We start from the raw sequence: 21,695 nt of genomic DNA on the forward strand, positions 1-21,695 counted from the left end.
CTGCCTGCCTCTCTGTCTACTTGTGATCTCTCTCTGTCAAATAAATAAATACAATCTTTAAAAAAAAAATTCATTCAACGGGGCACCTGGGTGGCTCAGTGGGTTAAGCCGCTGCCTTCGGCTCAGGTCATGATCTCAGGGTCCTGGGATCGAGTCCCACATCGGGCTCTCTGCTCAGAAGGAAGCCTGCTTCCTCCTCTAAAAAAAAAAAAAAAAAAAAAAAAAAAAAAAATTCATTCAAGAAAAAAGAGATAATCTGAATTCTCCAACATCTATTAAAGAAATTGAAATCATAGTTAAAAACCTTCACCAAAGAAATCTTCAGGTCCATATGGCTCATTGGGTGAATTCTACCAAGTACTGAAGTAAAAAGAAAAACCAGTTCTACTAATATTTTCCACACCACAGAAGAAGGAATGCCTCCCAGCTCTTTTTTTAATGACAGCATTTCATAAATACCAAAACCAGACAAAAGGAAACTTTCTCAATCTGATAAATCATCTTTTTAAACCTACACCCAATATTATACTTATTAGTGAAAGATGAAATATTTTGTCCTTTAAAACTGGAAGCAAAGAATCACTGCGTGGCTCAGTCAGTTAAGCGTCTGCCTTCGGCTTAGGTCATGATCCCAGAGTCCTGGGATCAAGTTCCACTTGGAGTTCCTTGCTTAGCAGGGGACTGCTTCTCCCTCTGGCTGCCTCTCCCCCCTGCTTGTGCTCTCTATCTCTCTGACAAATAAGTAAAATCTTAGAAAAAAAAAAAAAAATGAAAAAGGAAATAAAAAAAAAAAAAAAAAGCTTTTAGAAATGAATGAAAGTGTAGCAAATAGAATCTTGGAATTATAAGATCAACAAATAAAAAGTGTATTTCTATATATTACGAAAAATTGGAATCCAAAATGTTAAAAACTACCATTTACAATAGCACCAAAATTTAAATAGTTATTAATCTAACAAAATATGTTCAGAATCTATACGCTGGAAACTATAAAGAACTGTAAAAGAAATTAAAAAAAAAAAACTAATTGGAAGGATATATTATTCCTGAATTGGAAGATAATGCTGTCAAGATGCCAGTTCTCCCTGAACTCATCTTAAAGCTTCAGCAAAATCCAAATCAAAACTCTGGAGGATATTCTATAAGTACCATGCTAGTTCTAAAACTTCTGCTAAAAGGCAGAGAAACTATATTGGTCCAAACAATTTTGAAAAGAACAAAGTTGGATTTATATCTTCTGATTTCAAGAACTACTATAAAGCTACAGTAATCAAGATAGTGTGGTATTGGCAAAAGGATAAGAACATATATCAATGGAAATTGATCCACAAAAATACAGTAAATTAATTTTTTTCACAAAGGTACAAAAGCTATTTAAATGAAGAAAAGATAATCTTTTTTTAACTAATGGTGCTCGAACAATTATATACCTAAATGCAAATAAAATGAATTCTGCCCTTAAAATTAATTTGAAGTGGGTCATAGACCTAATAATGTAAAATACAAAACTGACGCTTATAGAAAAAATCATAGGAAGAAAAATGTTTGTGATCTTAGATTAGGGAAAGAGGGGCGCCTGAATGGCTCAGTGGGTTAAAGCCTCTGCCTTCGGCTCAGGTCATGATCCAGGGTCCTGGGATCAAGCCCTGCATCAGGCGCTCTGCTCAGCGGGGAGCCTGCTTCCCCCCTCTCTCTGCCTGCCTCTCTGCCTACATGTGATCTCTGTCAAGTAAATAAATAAAATCTTTAAAAAAAAAAAAAAAGATTAGGCAAAGTGTTCTCAGATACAACACTAAAAGTACAACCTATATACAGAAGCAAAAATTGATAATTTTTACTTCATTAAAATTTAAAACTTATCTTTAAAAAAAAATTTAAAACTTATGCTTTGCAAAAGATACTATTAAAAGAATGAAAAAACAAACAGTATTTGCAAATTATACCTGACAAATGGCATACTCTGAATATGTACTGAATAATCAAAATTCAGCCACAAGAAAACAACCCAACAAAAATGTGGGCAGAGGGTTTAAATACATATTTTACCAAAGGAGATAAATGAATGTCAAATAGCACATGAAAAGATGCTGAACATAATCACCAGGGAAATGCATATTAAAAGCACAGAATGCCACTACACATTTATTAGAATAACTTTTTTTTTTTTTTTTTATGAATGATAATACCACCAGGGTGTGTGGCTGGCTCAGTTGGTAGAGCATGCAACTCTTTTTTTTTTTTTTTTTTTTTTTAAGATTTTATTTTTATTTATTTGACAGAGATCACAAGTAGGCAGAGAGGCAGGCAGAGAGAGAGGAGGAAGCAGGCTCCTCATAGAGCAGAGAGCCCGACGCGGGGCTCGATCCCAGGACCCTGAGATGACCCGAGCCGAAGGCAGAGGCTTTAACCCACTGAGCCACCCAGGCGCCCCGAGCATGCAACTCTTGATCTCAGGGTCATGAGTTCAAGCCCCATGTGTGATGTAGAGTTTACTTAAAATTTTTTTTAAAAGTTAATGACAATACCAAGTGCTGATGAGGTTTGCAACTACAACTCTCCAGCACCAATGGCAGATGTGCAAAAAGGTAGACCTGCTTGTGAAGAGAGTTCCACAGTTTCTTACAAAGTTAGATGGACTCTTTTCGTATAACCCAATAATCTCATTCCCAGATATTTTACCCAAGTGGAATGAAGACTTATGTTTACACAAAAATCTGCACTTGACTATTAATATAGTTCAGTAAGTAATTGCCAAAAACTGGAAACAACCCTAATACATTTTAATTGTTGGATGGATAAACAAACTAGTTCTTCCATACAGTGAAATACTATTCAACAATAAAAAAGAACAAGCTAATAATATAACACTTACGTGACTCTAGACATTATGATGAATAAAAGTAATCAGCCTCAAAAGTTTTCTGTACTGTGATTCCATTTATGACATTTTGGAAAATGCAAAACTATAGGAGTGGAAAACATCTGTAGTTGCTAGGGATTGTGGGTGAGAAGAAGGGTTGACTACAAAGAAAGAACATCGGGGCATTTTTTTGAGGTTTCTGTATCTTGATTCTGATGGTGGTTGTCACAACTCATTGGACTGTATACCAAAAAGTGAATTTTATTGCATGTTAAGTTAAATTTTGTAGAAAGAACGAAGTTTAGCCTTTGTACATAAGATATATCACACTTGGATCCATTTATTCAATTCACAGTTTCACATATACTGAAATCTCCAACAGGGCCATACTTGATCCTTAACGCTAAGCATTTCTAGCCCAAGGACTTGAGGTTTGCTTCACCTCTTAACAAGTCAGATCTCACATGAGAGAGCCTGAGCTAACTCCTCAAGTATTAGAGAATACGTGAGGAGAGTGGTTCAGCCAGCTCCAGCTGGCCACCGGCACCAGATGTGTGAATGAGGCCAACTTGAAACACGCAGCCCCGGTCAGGCCATCAGCTGGTTACAGTTGTGTAAGTGACAGCAAGTGAGACTAGCAAAGGAACTGCCCAGCTGAATCCAATCCAAATTGCCAATGCACAGAATCGTGAGCAAATAAAATGGTTGTCGATTTAACTACCATGTTTTGGGGTGGTTTGTTACATAACAGTAGATAACTGACATGAAGCAAATTATATCAGATTCACCATCACCTTAAACTTTTTTTTTTTTTATTTTAGAGGTGTTACAGGAAATCCTTCAGTCTCTGAAAAAAAAAATTGTATCAATAGTTACTACTTATATTAATCATATTAAGTAATAGTTAATAGATTTCTGTAAATGGTGTTTTCCTGAATTAAGCCTGTGTAATATATTATTCTGGCCATGTCTATAGTAATGTGTTCATCCTCTGTAATTATATTTTAAGAGAGATGTTCGGAAATTAGTATATAGAAAAGTTAAAGATGTGATAAGAGGGCTGAAGGAACTAGTAACTTATCGAGGATAGGGAAAGACTAAGCGAGGGGGGTGCATTTTGGCTGCTTTTCTATATTTGATGGGCTTTTTAAAACCCTGAGTTGTTCCAAAACCAGAAATTGGATTAATACATAGAAGTTAAAGGAAGAAATATTTCAGACTTACTATTAAAGAATTCTCTAAGATGAGCACTAATCAAAAGTGAAGTGTGCTGCCTCAAAAAGCAGTGAGGTGACCATCATTAGGAATTTTCAAACAAGCTGACTGGTCACATCTTTTTTTTTTTTCTTTTTTTTAAGGTTTTATTTATTTGACAGAGAGAGAGAGAGATCACAAGTAGGCAGAACAGCAGGTGGGTGGGGGCAGGGGGAAGAAGGCTCCCCGCTGAGCAGAGAGCCTGATGTGGGGCTCAATCCCAGGACACTGAGTTCATGACCTGAACAGAAGCCAGAGGCTTAACCCACTGAGCCACCCAGGTGTCCCTGACTAGTCACATCTTAGAGATGTCTTCTGCACTGAGTGTGCAGGTGATTCCTATATACAGTGAGACACTGTACTGGACAATTTCCCTAAAGTTCCTTCAGACTCATTTTATTTATTTGGCATCACAAGATTCATATGTTTTCAACTTTGGACTTTTAAAGTTGTGACTTTTTAAATTTAATCAGACTTTTCAGATATGCTATGATGCAGGTAGCCAAACAAAGTTGTTTTCCCTCATAACCTGTAGGAACAGAGACTTATTTTGTTATCTGACACTCAGGCCTCTGCCTTTATGGTGGAATTAGCCTCTCCCTCAAATCATCTACCCCCGGAGGGCCAATTCCATCTTCATCCATTTTAATCTGACTAGGGCATTTGATGTTGTTAACAGATCATACTTTTAAATCCCGTTTGGTTTCCAAGACTCTATATATGAGTATGGTTTTTTGTCTTATCTCTGAACTTATTTGATAAAGACAAGTAGAAGGGCACGTGGGTGGCTCAATCAGCTAAGTGTCTGCCTTCGGCTCAGGTCATGATCCCAGGGTCCTGGGATTGAGCCCCGCATCAGAGCCCCTGCTCAGAGGAAAGCATTCTTCCCCCTCTCTCTCTCTGCCTGCCACTCCCCCTGTCCTCTCTCTTTCTCATTCTCCATATTATAAATAAAAAATCTTTAAAAAGAAAACCAATTAGAATGATGATGAAATTAGACACAAAATACATGCCTATGACTTTTCTTTCTCTAGAATGGGCCACCAGAATATATTGGTCCTCTCTTAGTTTCATAGGGTTAATGATAAAATGACTTACAAATAGATAAATTTAAAAGCTGAACTACATTCCTACCTCGTTGGTATTACAAATCATATATGGGGGTTGGTGGGGGAGGGTTGTTTTGTTTTGCTTTCCTTAATACAGCAATGAAGTGAAGAACATACCAAAGTTTTCATCAGCTGAATATATAAATGGTCGTAAATTTCCTCGAGTCTCTTTCATGAAATAATCAATGACACTGAAAAGGTTTGGGAGTGTTACCTGTACGAAGAGAGTGAGAGAAGGCTCAGTGTCATCCATGTGAAGAGAGTTAAAAAAAGCTCATGTGAAAAAAAAATTTAAGATTGATTTTATTTATTTGACAGAGACACAGCGAGACAGGAAACACAAGCAGAGGGAGTAGGAAAGGGAGAAGCAGGCTTCCTGCTGAGCAGGGAGCCCGATGCGGGGCTCAATCCCAGGCCCCTGGGACCATGACATGAACGGAAGGCAGACTCTTAATGACCGAGCCACCTAGGTGCCCCAGGTCATATGAAATTTAATGAAGATTACTGTGAATTTCCTGATCTTTAGTAAAACATGTCAATACTTCACTTCAACAAGGTACTGAATGGCCAGTGTTTCCCACCCATGCATTTTTTTCTCTTTTATAATATCTAATTCCCTGTTGAGAAATCCCCCCCCCCACCGTGGGATATATTTTGGTGGACAATAATTTGGTTCTCTGCACTTTCCTAGTTTTTGCATGAGAATGTGACTCAGGCCAGAAAATACTCCCTTCCTAAAGTCTGAACTTGAGGAGAGGAACCTGGAAGAAGAGCAGGTTCCTAATCAGAAGGTTCTCACTAGAACAACAGGAGTTAGGGATGCCACCCACTCTGCACTCAAAAATCCGCATAATAACTTTTGACTCCTCCCAAAATTAAATACTAACAACCTACCATTGACCAGAAGCCTTCCCAATAACGTAGTTAATTGACACATATTTAGTATGTTATGCATTATTATATACTGTATCCTTACAATAAAGTAAGCCAGAGAAAAGGAAATATTAAGAAAAATCACAAGAGGGGCGCCTGGGTGGCTCAGAGGGTTAAGCCTCTGCCTTCGGCTCAGGTCATGATCTCAGGGTCTTGGGATCGAGCCCCCCATCAGGCTCTCTGCTCAGCAGGGAGCCTGCTTCCTCCTCTCTCTCTGCCTGTCTCTCTGCCTACTTGTGATCTCTGTCAAATAAATAAAATCTCTACAAAAAAAAAAAAAAAGAAAAATCACAAGAGAAGTATATTTAGCAGTACTATTCTGTATTTATCAAAAGAAAAAAAAAAACCCACATGTAATTGGACCCACGCATTTATGTTGTTCAAGGGTCAGCTGTACAAGTAACTGCTTCCTAGTCCCTGGAGGTCTTCCAGCTGTCCAGTCATTTCATGGGCTTCCTATGTTCTTAAATCTGTCTTTACTTGAGCTAGTTATTTGGTTTCTTCTGTTTGAAACTAAAGAACCCTTAAAGCCAGAGAATTTACCATTTTAATATCTCACTGTAACAGGATAGTTTACTTGGCCAGGAGTAGCTGAAATGGCTTGCCACCCCCAAACCAATATTTTTATACAAGTAAAATCAGGCTAAACCTGAATTCCCCTGGAATTCATAAAATGTCAACCTGGTTGAGGGCTAAGGGAGGGGAGTGTGAAAGGTGAAAGAACAGTCCAGGCAGTTAACTTTCCTCATATTGGGGCCTGTTCAGGCTAATTACAGAGAAATGAGCCCAGTTCACCAGTCACAGAGGCACCTTCTTCTTCCCTGACTGTTGCTTCCGGTCAGTTGGTTATTTATGTTATCCTTCAGCAATCTAGTTGTTTGTTTCCCTCATTAGAATTTTTGAAAAAGCCCCAGCAGGCACAGACCTGAGAGCCGAGGAGCTCAGGGAGGCATTTATGGCAAAGAGGGAGGTGAGCTGTATGAGTCATCAGCTTCTCTCCTCTTGTCAAAAGTCACTAGTGCATTCTAAGAAGTAGGGTCTAAACATAAAAAATTCAGGGACGCCTGGGTCGGTTGAGCATTTGCCTTCAGCTCAGGTCATGCATGATCCTGGGTCGTGGGACTGAGTTCCGTATCAGGCTCCCTCCTCAGTTGAGCCTGCTACTCCCTCTGCCCACCACTCCCTCTGCTGGTGCGCTCCCTCTCTCCCTCTGACAAATAAAGTCTTTGTTAAAAAAAGAAAAAAAAAAAACCATAAAAATTCAGCCAGACTGCCCCTTTGTCCATCTAATCAACACAATGGGCTTGAAGAGGCAGAGGCACTAAAAGCTCAATTTTAAAGATGTTAAAATAAATATCTTCAAGACTCGTCAGTTCCATTTATGTGATATCACTTCCCCAGTCCAGTCTTCCCACTGCTGCAGCCTAAGATCACAGAACTAAATTCCCTTTTTCTGGCACCTGGACCATAGCCCACATCACTACATTTTCATTGGTTGAGATGAGTGTAAGTACCAGTTTTCCCCACCTGTATCATAGGCATCCCTCAGGGTCACGGTGAAGATTAAATTAAGTGATACATGTGAGGTACTTAGCTGTCTGCCTAATACCGTGACCTAGTGATTATATCATGAGCCCCACGGTACCGTTGAGAGGGGTTGCAGACCAGGAAGGGACTGTTTCTTCATGATTATGTTGCTAGTATGAGTGGGATTTCTGAACTTCTGCATGATGGGTATTAGAAGACTAGGCATTCACAGATTTTTTGTCCCCCATTAGAAATAATCACATTGAAATACGTATCATTGGAGGATGGAAAACAGGCGTTTAAGAAAAAATCTTCCCTCCCTGAAATAATCATATTGATAAAGATTACAGGGAAACAAAAGTAGAAAGAATTGTTAGCAGAGTCTCTCCTGAGCCTCCGCATCCACCTGTTCTATCTCATGTCTCCCCCTGGATCTCTGCCACTTTCGGGGCTCCTTCACATGGCTGCTTCTCACCACACTATGTTCCTGGGCAAGGGGTCTGCTTTTCCACCTTTCTTTGAATTCTATAAGGTAGATTTGGGAAAAAGTGGAGAAAATTCCTCAAAAACAAGGAAATAGCTACTTACGGGTTTTTCCAGTTCAATAGTGTAGTTTTTTCCTACACTCGTCACTTTATAGTGCTTGATTCTTGGCATGCTAAAATTAAAAAAAAAAAAAAGGTTTATTCTCCATTTGAATATACTATTGGATCAAATCAAACTAAAGTGAATATAAAATATCTCCTCTATAATAAAACCTACATTCCCATTTCTGTAGTTAGGCAAAAAAAAATAATAATGATAAAAATAAAAAACTTTAAAATGGTGGTTTTCATTTTGTTATTTTCCCAGTTCTCTATGTCTGTTTTTGGAGGGGTTATACATTAGGGATTCTGAGTCATCGAGTGGGTGATGGATAACAGGAAAAAAGGAATCAAGAGCTGAAAATCTTTCAGGCAGAAATTATCATTTTTAAAGCCAGTAATTTACAAAGCAGGCAACATTATAATATCCTAAGTAGGTACGTACAAATTAGATTTTTATTCTCTAGATTAAAAGGAAAGTAGAAAGAATTACTGAAAGCAAATTACTTTCTATTCTACGTCATCACTATTCCAATGAGAAATCCCTGAATGGCCGTTCTTCCTGCTAACTCACAGACCACCTTAGATATCTGCTCACTTCAGGCTGACTTAGAGATCTGGAAAATGCTCCGGGAGAAGGTGAGCACAGTAGATGAAGTGTAATGTTTCCTCTTCTATGGTCACATAGCTTTAAATTATTACCACCCTAAACACATGATATTTTATTAACTAGAATTGATTAAGAACAAGAAGCACAATCTATTCACCTTTGTCTTCCAGCATTAGGCACACAATATTTATGAAACTGAATTTTGAAAATACTACAAGCCCATCTTATAGTGCTATTGGCTACAATTAATTTATACTGAGAGCAGAAGTAAAAATGTTTGCCTTGAATTCTTTTGATTCATGTGACAACAGTGTCAGGACCAAGAGTTTTTCTAATGTTGAAAAATGTAAAGCATTTATTACACTGCCATTTGCTTGAAAGAGAAACTAATTCAACATCTGTCCGATTTACAGAAGCAGTCCAAAGCTGTCTGTCAGGTTGAGTTTGTTGGCAGGGCCCCCCACCTTCTTTATCACCCGTCTCTCCACTTATCGGTCACATCCTCTAGGACTGAACTACAATTCTTTTCAAGGGACTTTTTCCTCATCTACCATTCTATCCCAATATTCTCTCAATTGAGTGTCATTGGAAAACAGCTAATAATTTTATTCTAGTGTTTTATTCTAGAACTTTACTTTTAAGACATGGGATAAAACCTAACTAAAACTCCTAAACTCCTAGAAAATACTAAAAACTAAAAACTAAAACTCCTAAAAAATAATTAAAAATAAAAAGTATTCTTGATTGCTAATCCTTCAGGAATCACTAGCAGACTGGTAAAGGAAACATTTTTGGACGAAGGTCTTACAAGTACCTTCTTCTGGAGTGACTGGCTCTGGCTTTATTTTTATCCCTACCTGAAAAAGACTTTGATAATCACATAGTTACTTTTGAAATCTCTCATCCTTTCCAATTAGATCTCCTATATTTTTATGAAACAAGTGATTCTTATTCCTTGGAAGACTGACAGAAAGCTTGAAGGGCATGATCTTTATCACCAGAAAGATTGAGGTTCAAATTCTGGTTCTATGTGTAAGTTCTCAGCCTTCATTTCTTCATCTATAAAATGGAGATGGTAATCCCGTTCCTCACAGGACTGTTGTGAATTAATGTCTGAAAAGTCCTTAGCACAGTATCTTGCACATGTAGACATGTCGCAAATTATAACTCTTTTTACTACGTTTTAAATTTATCATTTTAACTTAGTAGCTTCTTTAAGGCTTAGCTGCTTCATTTATAAAACATGGAAAAAATGGTGTCAGTTTTTACTGTGCCTGAAGGAAATGCTTGTCAAGCACCTAGCTCAGCACCCTCAAATGGTACCCTGGAAGTGATGCCAATGATCATTGTTAGTAATGACTATTATATCATCATCATCATTATTCATGACAAAGCTGTGGGAGGAAAAGCAGCAAAGATTAACAGACTCTCTTGGAACTTTTGACTAAAAGGACTGAGGTCTGGAGCAGAAAGTAAGGTAGAAAAAAAAATTCCGTTGAAGTCGCTTAGGCTTTGAATCTCATTTAAGACCTTTGCTTTTCTTTCATATTTTGTTTTGTTTTTCCCGAGAAATAAAGATAGAGGAAAAAATGAAAAAATTTTCTATACTGAGGTTTCCTGATTATGACCTCAAAAAAGAAGTAACCTGTCTTTCAACAAGTGTGTGGTCTTAAATGTGATATAAATACGTGTATTTAGCTTCTTACCCAAATTTCTGCAAAGGCATTAATTTGGGGTCAATATTTTCTACTGTTTCCTTGGCTAATGGCTTTCCAAAGTATATATATACTACTAGCTTGCCATGTAGCCATAACAATTTTAAGAAAACAAAGCCAAACCACTAAGTTTGTTGTAAGAATAGCTCTGTCTTATGAATTCACACACCACTGGGTTGGGTAAAGTGAGGTATTTTACATCAGGAGAGGGTCACCTGATAATTGGGCACTGAATGACTTTTGCTTCTTCCCAAGAACTACAATCTTCCCTCCTACAGCTGCTTTGTTAACTGATGGAGATAATTTTACTTTCAAGCACTGCTTTGTAAACTAGTCCATCCTTTTCAGCTAGTATTTTGCCAGACACACCTAAATTTGCATGGCTGCACATTTCTCCTACAACCTGTAAGAGAATGAGTTGGTCCTGTGGGTTGTTACCCACCTGTGTTCAGGTGCTTCCTAATCGTCTAGATTTTTTGTCAAAGTCTTTACATTAAGCTCTACAGTCTAACAAGGTAACACTCTACTATTCTCTGTAACGGCTACCCTGTTAAACAGAAGATATGAAATCTAGGCTTCTAAAAGTTCTATTTTGAGGGAACCTGGGTGGCTCAGTTGGTTGGGCATCTGCCTTCACCTCAGGTCATGATCCCAGAGTCCTGGGGTCGAGCCCCACATCGGGCTCCCTGCTCAGCAGGAAGCCTGCTTCTCCCTCTCCCTCTCCCTCTCCCCCTGCTTGTGTTCCCTCTCTCCATGTCTCTGTCAAATAAATAAATAAAATCTTTTAAAAAAATATGAAGTTTTGTGGGGAGAAAGATTCGTTTTATGAAATGTTACGTTTTTAGGACCATCAGTTGTACAAAAGCATGAATTTTTATATGAACTCAAAATGGAAGTGATTTTACTAAAATTACAATTATAGAAGTTTGATATGAATTTCTTTGCCAGGCTCTTTCTTAGGAGTTTAAATATAGCTTAAATACCATAGAGATATAAGTAAAAACTGTGACGGTCAGTTCATATCCTAAGTATAGAAACTCATTGCACTCGGTCAAAAACCACATCGACATCAGAAAGCGCTGTTATTTCTGATAGCTCACGTTTACAGAAAATAAGGTGCAAAAGCTGGGCTAATTTAGACCATCTTAAAAAGATCAGGTTGCTATTGTGCAGAAAATATGTGGTCTTTAAAGAGTCATTAGGTCTCAGGGACTTTGTTCATTTCATACAGAATAATAATGCAGGGTTCACATGCTAATAGATCAAACGCTCAATCCAACCAAGAAAAAGAAAAAAATGAGGGGAAAAAAGCTTATCACTCCCTTGTGTGATTTAGCTTTCCAGCAGTTAAATTTCTTTTTAAAACAAAATCTGAGAAATGGATTTTAATTCCGTTTTATATGCTCTTAAGTTTTAAAGGCATACTCAATTCAATTTCCTAAAACCCTGAAAAAGAATAAGCTCCTTGACCAGGATGTACCCAACAGAAAAATTCACTGTTCTCCCAGCATTTCTTCTAAGCTCACTTATATGTGAGGGCAGTCACAATTTTTATTTCTTTTGGATTTGTTTCAAAAGAGCCAATTGAATTATAAAGCAAATAAATTAAAATTGAGTAATCTGTGATATTCTACCATATTAGTTGAAAATATATTAACTCCAAATGTCAGTCTTTATAATAAAAAATAATAAAACAATAAGAAGGTTAAGTTGACATAGGTATTCATTATGGAAAATCAAACACACATACTCACACACAGAGCTCTCTCACTTAACACACAGAACCGGGACCTGATATGCCTCTTAACATTCTTGCCGTCCATTCAGGGCACACGTCTGGTGTCTAAAGATGCGTTTTTGTTTATATGGAGTAACTGGCAAGTGATGAAGCTTGTTGGACCATGGTGCATTGTAATTACTTTCTTTTTACTGCCTTTATCCATTGTCAGTGTCTTCATATTTAATATATTTAGAATTACTGATATTTATAGTGGACTGACTGGTAAACAGATGCACCAACAGATACGTTACAGCTAAAATAATTCATGGAATATTATCCCCAGAAAGAATAGCAAATTAAAGAGTCAAAGTTCTGGTTATGCTTTTATATGAAAGATAATTACTTATTGAACATTTTCACTTAGGACAAAAAATGTCCTAATGTTTTAATTTCATTATCATTTGTCAAAGTGTTAATAACGTGGAGTACTTATTTATTGACATGCAAGATTTCAAAGACTCAGAGCTGGAGTGGACCTTAGCAGATCCAACCACCTTAGCTACATGGAAAAATCAACTACTGCAAGTAAGTATTACTGACTTCATCAAAGGTAAACCATTTTACCAGAAAGAAATTCTTAACCTTGACAAGAAGCTCCAAGTTGTCCTTTATATGGATGTCAATTATGTCACTTCTTCATGCATCACAGTCCAGTGGCCTCTCGTGTCGTTCAGAGTATGTAACTGTCCCTCAGCGACACGCAGGGCTCAGAGTGATCACTCGCTCCCCCCTCACTCTGGAATCTCGTTAGCACTGGTTGCCTGCTCACTGCATTGCAATCACAGGGACCTCTTTTTGTTTTTGAACAAACTGAGCCTTCTCCTGTCTCTAGGCATATGCATTTGTTGCCTCAAGTGCTCTTGTCCTAGATACTGGCTTGGTTTGTTCCCTCACTTCCATCAGGACCCTGCTTAAATGTTAGCCAATAAAGTAGGCCTTCCCTGACCACTCTGTATTAAAACAATAGCAATCGGAAAATGTTTCTCTATAAATCATCTCTCAGTGTTCCCATCTCCCTCATCCTATTTAATTTTCTTCTGTAGTCCTTATTACTATACATATGATTTTTTAGTTAGGCATTTATTTACAGTCCATGTTGCCTTATAAGAATGTAGACTCCTTACATTGTTCTTTTGTTCACCAGTCCATCCTCAGTATCTAGAATATTACTTGTTCTCATAATAGTCGTTCAATAAAGATGTGTGAAATGAATGAATGAGTGAGAGAATTATACCCAGGATCAAAGTAATTTGCCCATTCTTCCTACTGCAGATATGAGCCTTGGCTCTGCTTCTATAACATTCTCTCCCTATTCTTATGTTTATATTTTTAGCCCCAACAGAACACATAGCAGGTGGTGATCTTGTGCAACTTGTGCAACTTTGCTTTCTAAAGTGATACCATGCTTTTAACAATTCCATACTTTTTTTAATTAAACATACTCTATCTCCTGCCGGATAGTGATGGAGTAGCTTTTGCTGTCACTACCAGGTCTCAGGATCATATTTCCCAAAGAAGGGTTCTTCTCAAGCATCTCAGTTGCTTCTTTTCGGGACACAGTATAAAAACATCTACAGAGGTGAGACAAAAAAAAAAAAAAAAGGATTTTTTTTTTTAACTGATGAAGATCATTACTTTGAAAAATGCTACAAAACTAATTCTAAGAGCTGCAGTTATTAACTTTTCTTAATTCCTGGCTTTATTATTGTAATTACAATTGTATAATTACTGTTATTACAATCCTGGCCACTATTAAATACACTTTATGCTTAAGGCCTTTACTCCCTCATCCCTCCAAACCTCTTTCTTTAACCAAAGAAGACCTGAAAAGTTATCTCTTGGTCAGTATGTAATCACCAGTACCATCTAAAAATCTAAGATAAGAATTAATACTGTATTCCCAGTTCTTAATCTCAGTTTATAATAAGCTCTTGCAAAAATAACATTTATTGGTGGTTTCTCTTCAGGGACACAAAGCATTTCTTTATATGTTTCTCTTGTATGGTCTGTTTTAAATAACTGGTACTTAAGGGTATGTCTGAATTCACTCCCTTGGGTATAATATGACATTCTAATGGCATTGGTGTTATTTTTAGTGTGTAACATTTTTAAGAAAGCCCTTCCCATTTTTATAGTAAATATTGTGGTCAATGAAAGGTCTGTTTTATCAACAGAGAAATATCTGGCAGGATATGCCATACCCTGAAATGTTAACAGTGAATATGTCTGACTGGTAAGACAAAGGATGATTGTAACGTTCTTTTTATCTGGCTGTAATAAATGCATATTACTTGTATGGAGGAAAAGAGAAAAAGAAGCAGTCTTTGTGACTTCTAACCCATCAGTCCATCAGATGTCACTGGTTTCAGTGGAACGTGACGGTAGGCAGGTTTCGGCAAGTATGGTACAGCTAGACTATATGTGAGAAGCTGATGTCACGGGTGGTACCAGGACAAGATTCCTGGACAAGAAGACCACCGTTCCAGGAGGAAAGACCTCACCATCTTAGTCACAATTTACAGCAAGTTAAGAGTAGAAAATAAAAGTGTTGCTGACTTGGGCCTGTCTGTGCCTCTTCTTTTCCCCAACACCACCTTACACATTTTATACTTGGCCTTCCTGAAGTACAAGTTCCGTGACCACTCAGTGACAGGACAAGTGAACAGAACATTCAGAGACTTCAAATTCTTTGGTATAATTTTCCGACAGAAAATCAGTCCATCATGGAGTTGCATGGTGGAAAAAAAAAATCTTTTCCTTCTTTCTACATAGCAGTTTTTATTTAGGTTTGAGCTTCGGGAAAAAATATTTAGTGTAAAGGTGTGGGTGGAAAGGGATTTCCTGTGTGGTAAGAGGCTGGCCCAAACCTATATTTTGCTTCTTGTTGATCATGACACGGAAGAGGAACTGTGGCGTCTCCTCAGAGATGTAATGTTCATCCACAAGACAGCTTACTGTCCCCGCTTGAATGAGGTCAAGGGCTCACTCTCTTTGATAATTAGAAATTAATATTAACAATCCAGTGACAAACCCCAGAGTTTGTGGTGCACTTACGCTGGCATTGGACTCAGTACATCTGCATAATCTTCGGTCGGTTCCTTCTTTTCCACAGCTGAGCTCGGGGTCTGCTCTGTCTCAATCCTCCTTTTTTTCTCTCTCTCTAGGACTTCGTGCAGTCGAATTACTTGCCCAGGGAGGAGGGACACGTGTAGGGGAACTGACAGCTGAAACCAAAGAAAGCAGTCGGCAAACAAGGACAGCAGAATGACTGACTGGTGTTAGCGACAAGGAGACCGTTGGGGTTCTCAGGGGCTTCAGTTATCTGATACAGATGGAGGGACAGAATCGTGAATAGAGGATCTTGGGGTCTTAACTGCCTCCAAACCAACCAAAGAACTCTAACCTGCGCACGGTGCCCAATCTTCCTAGAAGTGTTCCTTTTAGCCTGGCACACAGCGCAGTATACCCACCTTGCACTACAAGCTAATTCAAGTAACGACTGACTCTCGTTGTTCATGCTGAGTTCACTAGTTCTTGCTGCCAGGGAAACCCCAGAGCACCTGCAAGGTGCCGTGTTCTCCCACAGCTAACCTGGGATTAGCTCCCCCCGCCATATGACAACACAGAGTAGAAATGGAACTCTTCATCAGATGACTGAGAATTGGTAGTCAAAGGTCCATACTGGTGTTTTTGTGTGTCTATTTCAAACTGACATTCACACATTAAGATTATGATACTACCCTACTTCATTTGGTTGACCTTTTCTGGAGAGATATTTTGGATTGAGCAATCTATGCCCTCCTGATATTTATACCCTGGGTTTACATCTCCTTATGACCTATTTACATGTTCTTATTAATCCTATTGTTTCTATCTTATATATATGCATATATATGACATTTGAAATAAAAACGTAATAAGGGTATACAACCAAAAAGTTATTCTTCTGAATAACTAAACTAATAATCAGTAAAGTTATTTCCTTATATACCAATCCAGGAAAAAATAATAGAATGAGGTGGGGAGCCTGGGTGGCTCAGTAGGTTAAAACCTCTGCCTTCAGCTCAGGTCATGATCTCCGGGTCCTGGGATCGAGCCCCACATCGGGCTCTCTGCTCAGCGGGGAGCCTGCTTCCCCCTCTCTCTCTGCCTGCCTCTCTGCCTACTTGTGATCCCTCTCTCTGTCAAATAAATAAATAAAATCTTAAAAAAAATAATAGAATGAGGTGAAACTAATGAAAAACTACTGCTTATCCATCGCCTATTACGTCCCAAGCATTGGGTTATTCCAAATCCTCACAGCAATACTATAATAAAGATATTGTTATCTTTACTTCCAAGTAGAAAAAAAAAGGTTCAGAAAGATTAAATAACTAGTCCAGGGTCATACAGCTAGAAAATTGTGGGCTCAACCTCCAGTTTATTTAATTCAAAAGCAAATTCTCTGCTCTTTCAACTACAATCTGTGTTTCTCAAGCTTCTGGTAAAGTTCTCCTCTAACAATAGCAAGGTGTGAATATACACAGAGTGTTCAGGGAACACAATAAAAAACAACATTTACAGAACACAAAATTAAAGAATAATAATTTTTCGGGACGCCTGGGTGGCTCAGTGGGTTAAGCCGCTGCCTTCAGCTCAGGTCATGATCCCAGGGTCCTGGGATCGAGTCCTGCATCGGGCTCCTTGCTCAGTGGGGAACCTGCTACTCTCTCTGCCTCTGCCTGCTTGTGTTCTCCTGTGCGCGCGCTCTCTCTCTCTCTCTCTTAAAAAAAAAAAAAAAAAAAAAGAAGAATAATTTTTCTTCTCTTGGAAGTTCAAGTGAATTGTATTTTGTATTCTATATATATCTATGTACACGTTAATATGAAAACAATGCTTTTTATCCTTACCTCAAAGAAAAAAGCTAAGAACGTTTTTTTTCCCAAAATAATTAGTGTGTCAGGAAGATGCACCCCCAAGGCTTTCCAGTGGTTTTAGTGTTCTCCTTCAAACTACTCACATGCCCTTGGAGGACTTGGATCTCCGTGTAAGAAGTGCCATGCCACACGATGTCTCTTTTCCACAACACTGATGCAGTTTCCCCAAGAGTTTCTTCCTCGTCACAAGTCAGCATGCCTTTCACATCTTTAACCAGCCCCCTTTTCTAGCCTCCTGTGACTTCCCTGCATAGGGAAGTCCAACTTTTACCTGTTATTGGCTGCCCTGAAGAACCAGCATCTGTCATCTCGGTCAAGTGCGGTGTGTATTTCGTGGGACTGCAAAGCCTTCACTTAAGAGCTAGCTTTGGACAGAGTCTGGATTTAACTGACTGTAATAAACATACAAAGTTTTCTTCTCCTCTAAAAGCATCAGAACATGGTGCTCTTTCAGGGGCTGGCTCTCAAAGGCCCTCACATTTATAAGACAGTCACTACAGTATCTTCATTTAAAATAATGGTGGAGATCGTGCTATAACAGTTAACTGTAAACTGTTGGTTTTACTATTTGTCTCTGATAAGATGCCGCGGAGTTGAACATGTAAGCATTGCTTTGTCTTAAGACTCACTAAGCAAATGTTTAAAAGGTGAATTTTCATTTTGATGGGCTCTCTGTTATATTGTTTATGTCATTCACAATATTCATCTCTTAGCATTTTATAAACATGTATTAAATGAATTAGAAAGTAGTTTTGGAAGATGTGATGTAAGCTACAGATATTAGCATTAGAAAGGACCACTGTGTCAAGGGATAGGACCAAAAAGTAGATCTCCCCGACCACCTGTAGCTCTCTAGCTAGCACAAGGCCCTGTTTACTTTCGACATAACAATTATCACAGTTTTAATTTATCTTGTTCATTTTCTTTCTTCCTTTCCATCCACCTGATAAAAATATAAATTTCATGAATAAGTGTAAGGGTTTATATCTCCTCTTTTCAATTCTTGTATCTTTGACCTCTTTCACTCTGTATGGTTCATAGTCAGTGTCCAGTAAATAGTTGTTGAATTTATGAATCAATCAAAAGTAAGGTCTTTCCTACGTACCTCTGTTACTGTAAGAATGAAGCCTCTCCATTCTTTCCCACTTTCTGTGTTCTCTGTCTAAAGAGGAAGACAAAAGACAAAGACAAAAGAAGAAAAGACATGAATGTAAACATTCATACTTTTATTAACTTCAAATAACTTTAGAATTTCGTACAGTTGTTTTCTAAGTCTCAAAACCCGGCAAGATTGACAAAATCCATATTCTTCTATTGAAGCACATTGTTTTAAAAAGTCAGTTGTAATTTTTTAAAGCACTTTAGTCGAAAGGAAGAAACAAATCACTTTCTTTCTTGCTTAAAACTGTTAATGTGCATTTGTTATGAAATTTCAATACTATTTTCTTTTGTCGCAAGTATATAGTTTTGAGCTGTTTGCTTCCTCAACAAGTAAAATTATACAAACTTACTTAACTCCAAAAAATGTAAATGTTAGGACACTTATTTCCACAATATGTCAATTAATGGTCCCTCCCACCCCACCCCCCCGCCATTGGTATTTAACACTGACTGGCTTTAAGTTTGGGGCAACTGGGTAAGACCAATGTAGTTTTTTTAAGGAAATTTTTAAGGAAAAATTTCCGGTTCTTAACTCTAAATCCTACTAATGCAGCCAATATTTGTTAAGTACTTCTACATGGCAGCTCTAAGTACTTCCATGTATTAACTGATTTAATCTTCATGGCAACTCTGCAAAAGTTTTAAAATTTTTATTTTATGGATTTGCTCATTTAGCATATTTATTGAGTGCCTTTAAGTTCTAGACACTATTCTAGGTACTGGTTTGCATCAGAGAACAAAATAAAAATCCTTGTTCTGATGAAATTTGGGGTCTAGCAAGGAATAATAAGTCATAAATATAATTGTGAGTAAATGGTAAAGCTTCAGAAGGAATTAAATGGGAGAATAAAATGTGTAGCAGTGTAAAAGATATTGGGAATGTCTTGAGGGGTTCAGGGATGAGAAAAGGATTGCAATTTTAATAAAGCGGTTCAGGCAGATCTCAGTAAGAGGGTTACATCTGAGTAAAGACTTACTTCTGGATGAAGAAACCAAGGCATAAAGAGGTTAAGTGACTTGCCTATGGTTACACAGCTAATGAATAAAATAGCCAGAAATCAACCGTAGGTTTCTGACTCCAATCTTGTGTTCTTAACCACCGCATCAGAATCATGTGCGAAGCTTGCTTAAGACAAAGATTCTGAGGCTCAGAGTTAGGGGCAGGCCCTAGATTTCCTAAGTAAAATGATTTCTAGTCCAGCAGTTCCCTTATTTGTGTGAATACATTGCAAGATCCCCAGTGGAGGCCTGACACCACAGATGGTACTGAACACTATATATACGCCATGTTTTTTTCCTATAGGTACATACCTATGATAAAGTTTTATTTATAAATTAGACACAGTAAGAGATTAACAACAATAATGTAATAAAACAATTATAACAATAGTCTGTAATAAAAGTTCTGTGAATGTGATCTTTCTTTCAAAAAATCTTATTGTACTGGGGTGCCTGGGTGGTTCAGTCCATTAAGCGTTCAGTTCTTGATTTTGGCTCAGGTCGTGGGAGTCACGGATCGAGCCCGGCATCAGGCTCCCTGTCAGTGTGGAATCTCCTTGAGATTCTCTCTCTCTCCCCTCCTTCCCCTTCCCCCACTCGTGCTTTCTCTCTCTCTCAAAACACATAAATAAAATCTTAAAAAACAATCTTATTGTGCTCTACTCACCCATCTTCTTGTGATGATATGAGCTGATAAAATACCTAGGTGAGGAAATGATATGAATGACATAGGCACTGTGACGGAGTGGTGGGTTACTATGGTCCCTCTGATAACAGGTCAGAAAGAGGATCACCTGCTCCCGGACCACGGCTGACCACAGGTCACTGCAATCACTTCAAGTGGAGACTATGGTTCTGTGAATCTTATGACCAGAGCTTGCAAGACCAACTCCAACATCTTATTCAACGCCAAGGCATTCTCTCCATGCTATTACTATAGTTGTTGGCTGATTTTAATTGGCTCACTTTGAATGTCCATTCAAGAAAAACATTTTTTCTATGGAAGTTCTGGGTGTACGGTGACAACTTTAACAAACGAGATCTCTGCTCCTGTGAGGTTTAGAGTTGGATGAGTTGAATACCGTTTCACTGTGTATATCTAGCACACAGTTCTTTTTGGAGTTTTCCTAACTGTAACAATAATGTTCTTTATCATTTTTTTCCTTTTCTAATACAGGATCCAATCCAGGATCACACATCACATATAGTTGTCACACTCCAATTTCCAAAACTGGCAACAGGTGTCCAGTGTTCCTTTGGCTTTTCTTACAGTGGTATTTTTGAATACTATAGGCCAACTGCCTTGCAAAATGTGTCTCGATTTGTGAAATATGGGTTTTTCTAATTTAGTGGTTCTCAACATGTATCATGTTGGACGTGTCTCAGATTCATCTGGGAAGTTGGTGAATGTCAATTCAAGAACAACTTTTTAAAAACACCAGATGGGATCTCTGACTTTGTTGGAGGACAGAAGTATATGGTTTCAACGTGCTTGTATACTAAACAAGGGAACATGCCCTTTCAAATCCCTATTTAGAAAACTGCAGTTTTTGGCAAAAAGCAAGAAATATTAACAAAGTATGAGACTTGGCAGCTCCTCTTAGAATTCCTCTTTATCTCAGCTGCTGGGCTGTGCAGCGGCCAGTGCTATTTATAACTACAACTTGTTTCCAACTAATTGCTTCTCCTTACTCACCTTCAGTTGCACTTCCTCTTTTGGCAAAACAAGGGTGAATTTTGCACAATTCTTTACAGTTGAATTCTGGTCCGTAAGACATGTGAGGTCTATTAGGTCTAACTTGTCAACATACTGCAAAGATAAAGTCAATCTCATTAAATTATTTCCTGGGTAACATACATTAGGTCCGGCAGGCAGGAACAGAAGTCATCTCTTCCCTTCAACTGATTTGTGCCTTGTGTGACACCCTGATTTTCAGCTGGGCGTCGCAACCCTTCTGAACCAAAAGGGCGTCTGGAAAATGTATTATGTGGCAGTGTGCTGGACCTGACTCATACAGGTTCAAAAGAGCTGATTTTTTATTTTTAGGAACTTTGCAAGCCAGTCGCTAAACACAGCCTTTATTAAGAATTAAATGATATAAACATAAAACTATTTTTTTTTTTTAAAGATTTTATTTATTTATTTGTCAGAGAGAGAGAGGGAGAGAGAGCAAGCACAGGCAGACAGAATGGCAGGCACAGGCAGAGGAAGAAGCAGGCTCCCTGATGAGCACGGAGCCCGATGTG

At 38.2% G+C, this 21,695-nt stretch overlaps 1 protein-coding gene across 2 annotated transcripts in view; it reads right to left on the reverse strand.

The window, feature by feature from the left end:
• LOC111149343 (signal transducing adaptor family member 1) overlaps positions 1–21,695 on the reverse strand; it is a 38,190-nt gene that overhangs the window by 3,275 nt on the left and 13,220 nt on the right. Inside the window, exons 3-9 of one of the 2 annotated variants that reach the window (XM_022506338.1) lie at positions 21,145–21,258; positions 18,394–18,450; positions 15,427–15,596; positions 13,815–13,943; positions 8,272–8,341; positions 5,341–5,437; positions 3,351–3,707 (exon numbers count right to left, since the gene is read on the reverse strand). In XM_022506338.1, the coding sequence (XP_022362046.1) occupies positions 3,673–3,707; positions 5,341–5,437; positions 8,272–8,341; positions 13,815–13,943; positions 15,427–15,596; positions 18,394–18,450; positions 21,145–21,258 (672 nt within the window). In that variant the 3' untranslated portion in view covers positions 3,351–3,672. Of the gene's footprint in view, positions 1–3,350; positions 3,708–5,340; positions 5,438–8,271; positions 8,342–13,814; positions 13,944–15,426; positions 15,597–18,393; positions 18,451–21,144; positions 21,259–21,695 lie in introns of those variants that run through there. The other variant, XM_022506339.1, reaches the window with a different exon arrangement.

Source organism: Enhydra lutris, unplaced genomic scaffold (genome assembly GCF_002288905.1).
Source record: "Enhydra lutris kenyoni isolate GAN:26980312 unplaced genomic scaffold, ASM228890v2 scaffoldscaffold21, whole genome shotgun sequence".
In the NCBI taxonomy this organism is placed as follows: Eukaryota; Metazoa; Chordata; class Mammalia; order Carnivora; family Mustelidae; genus Enhydra; species Enhydra lutris.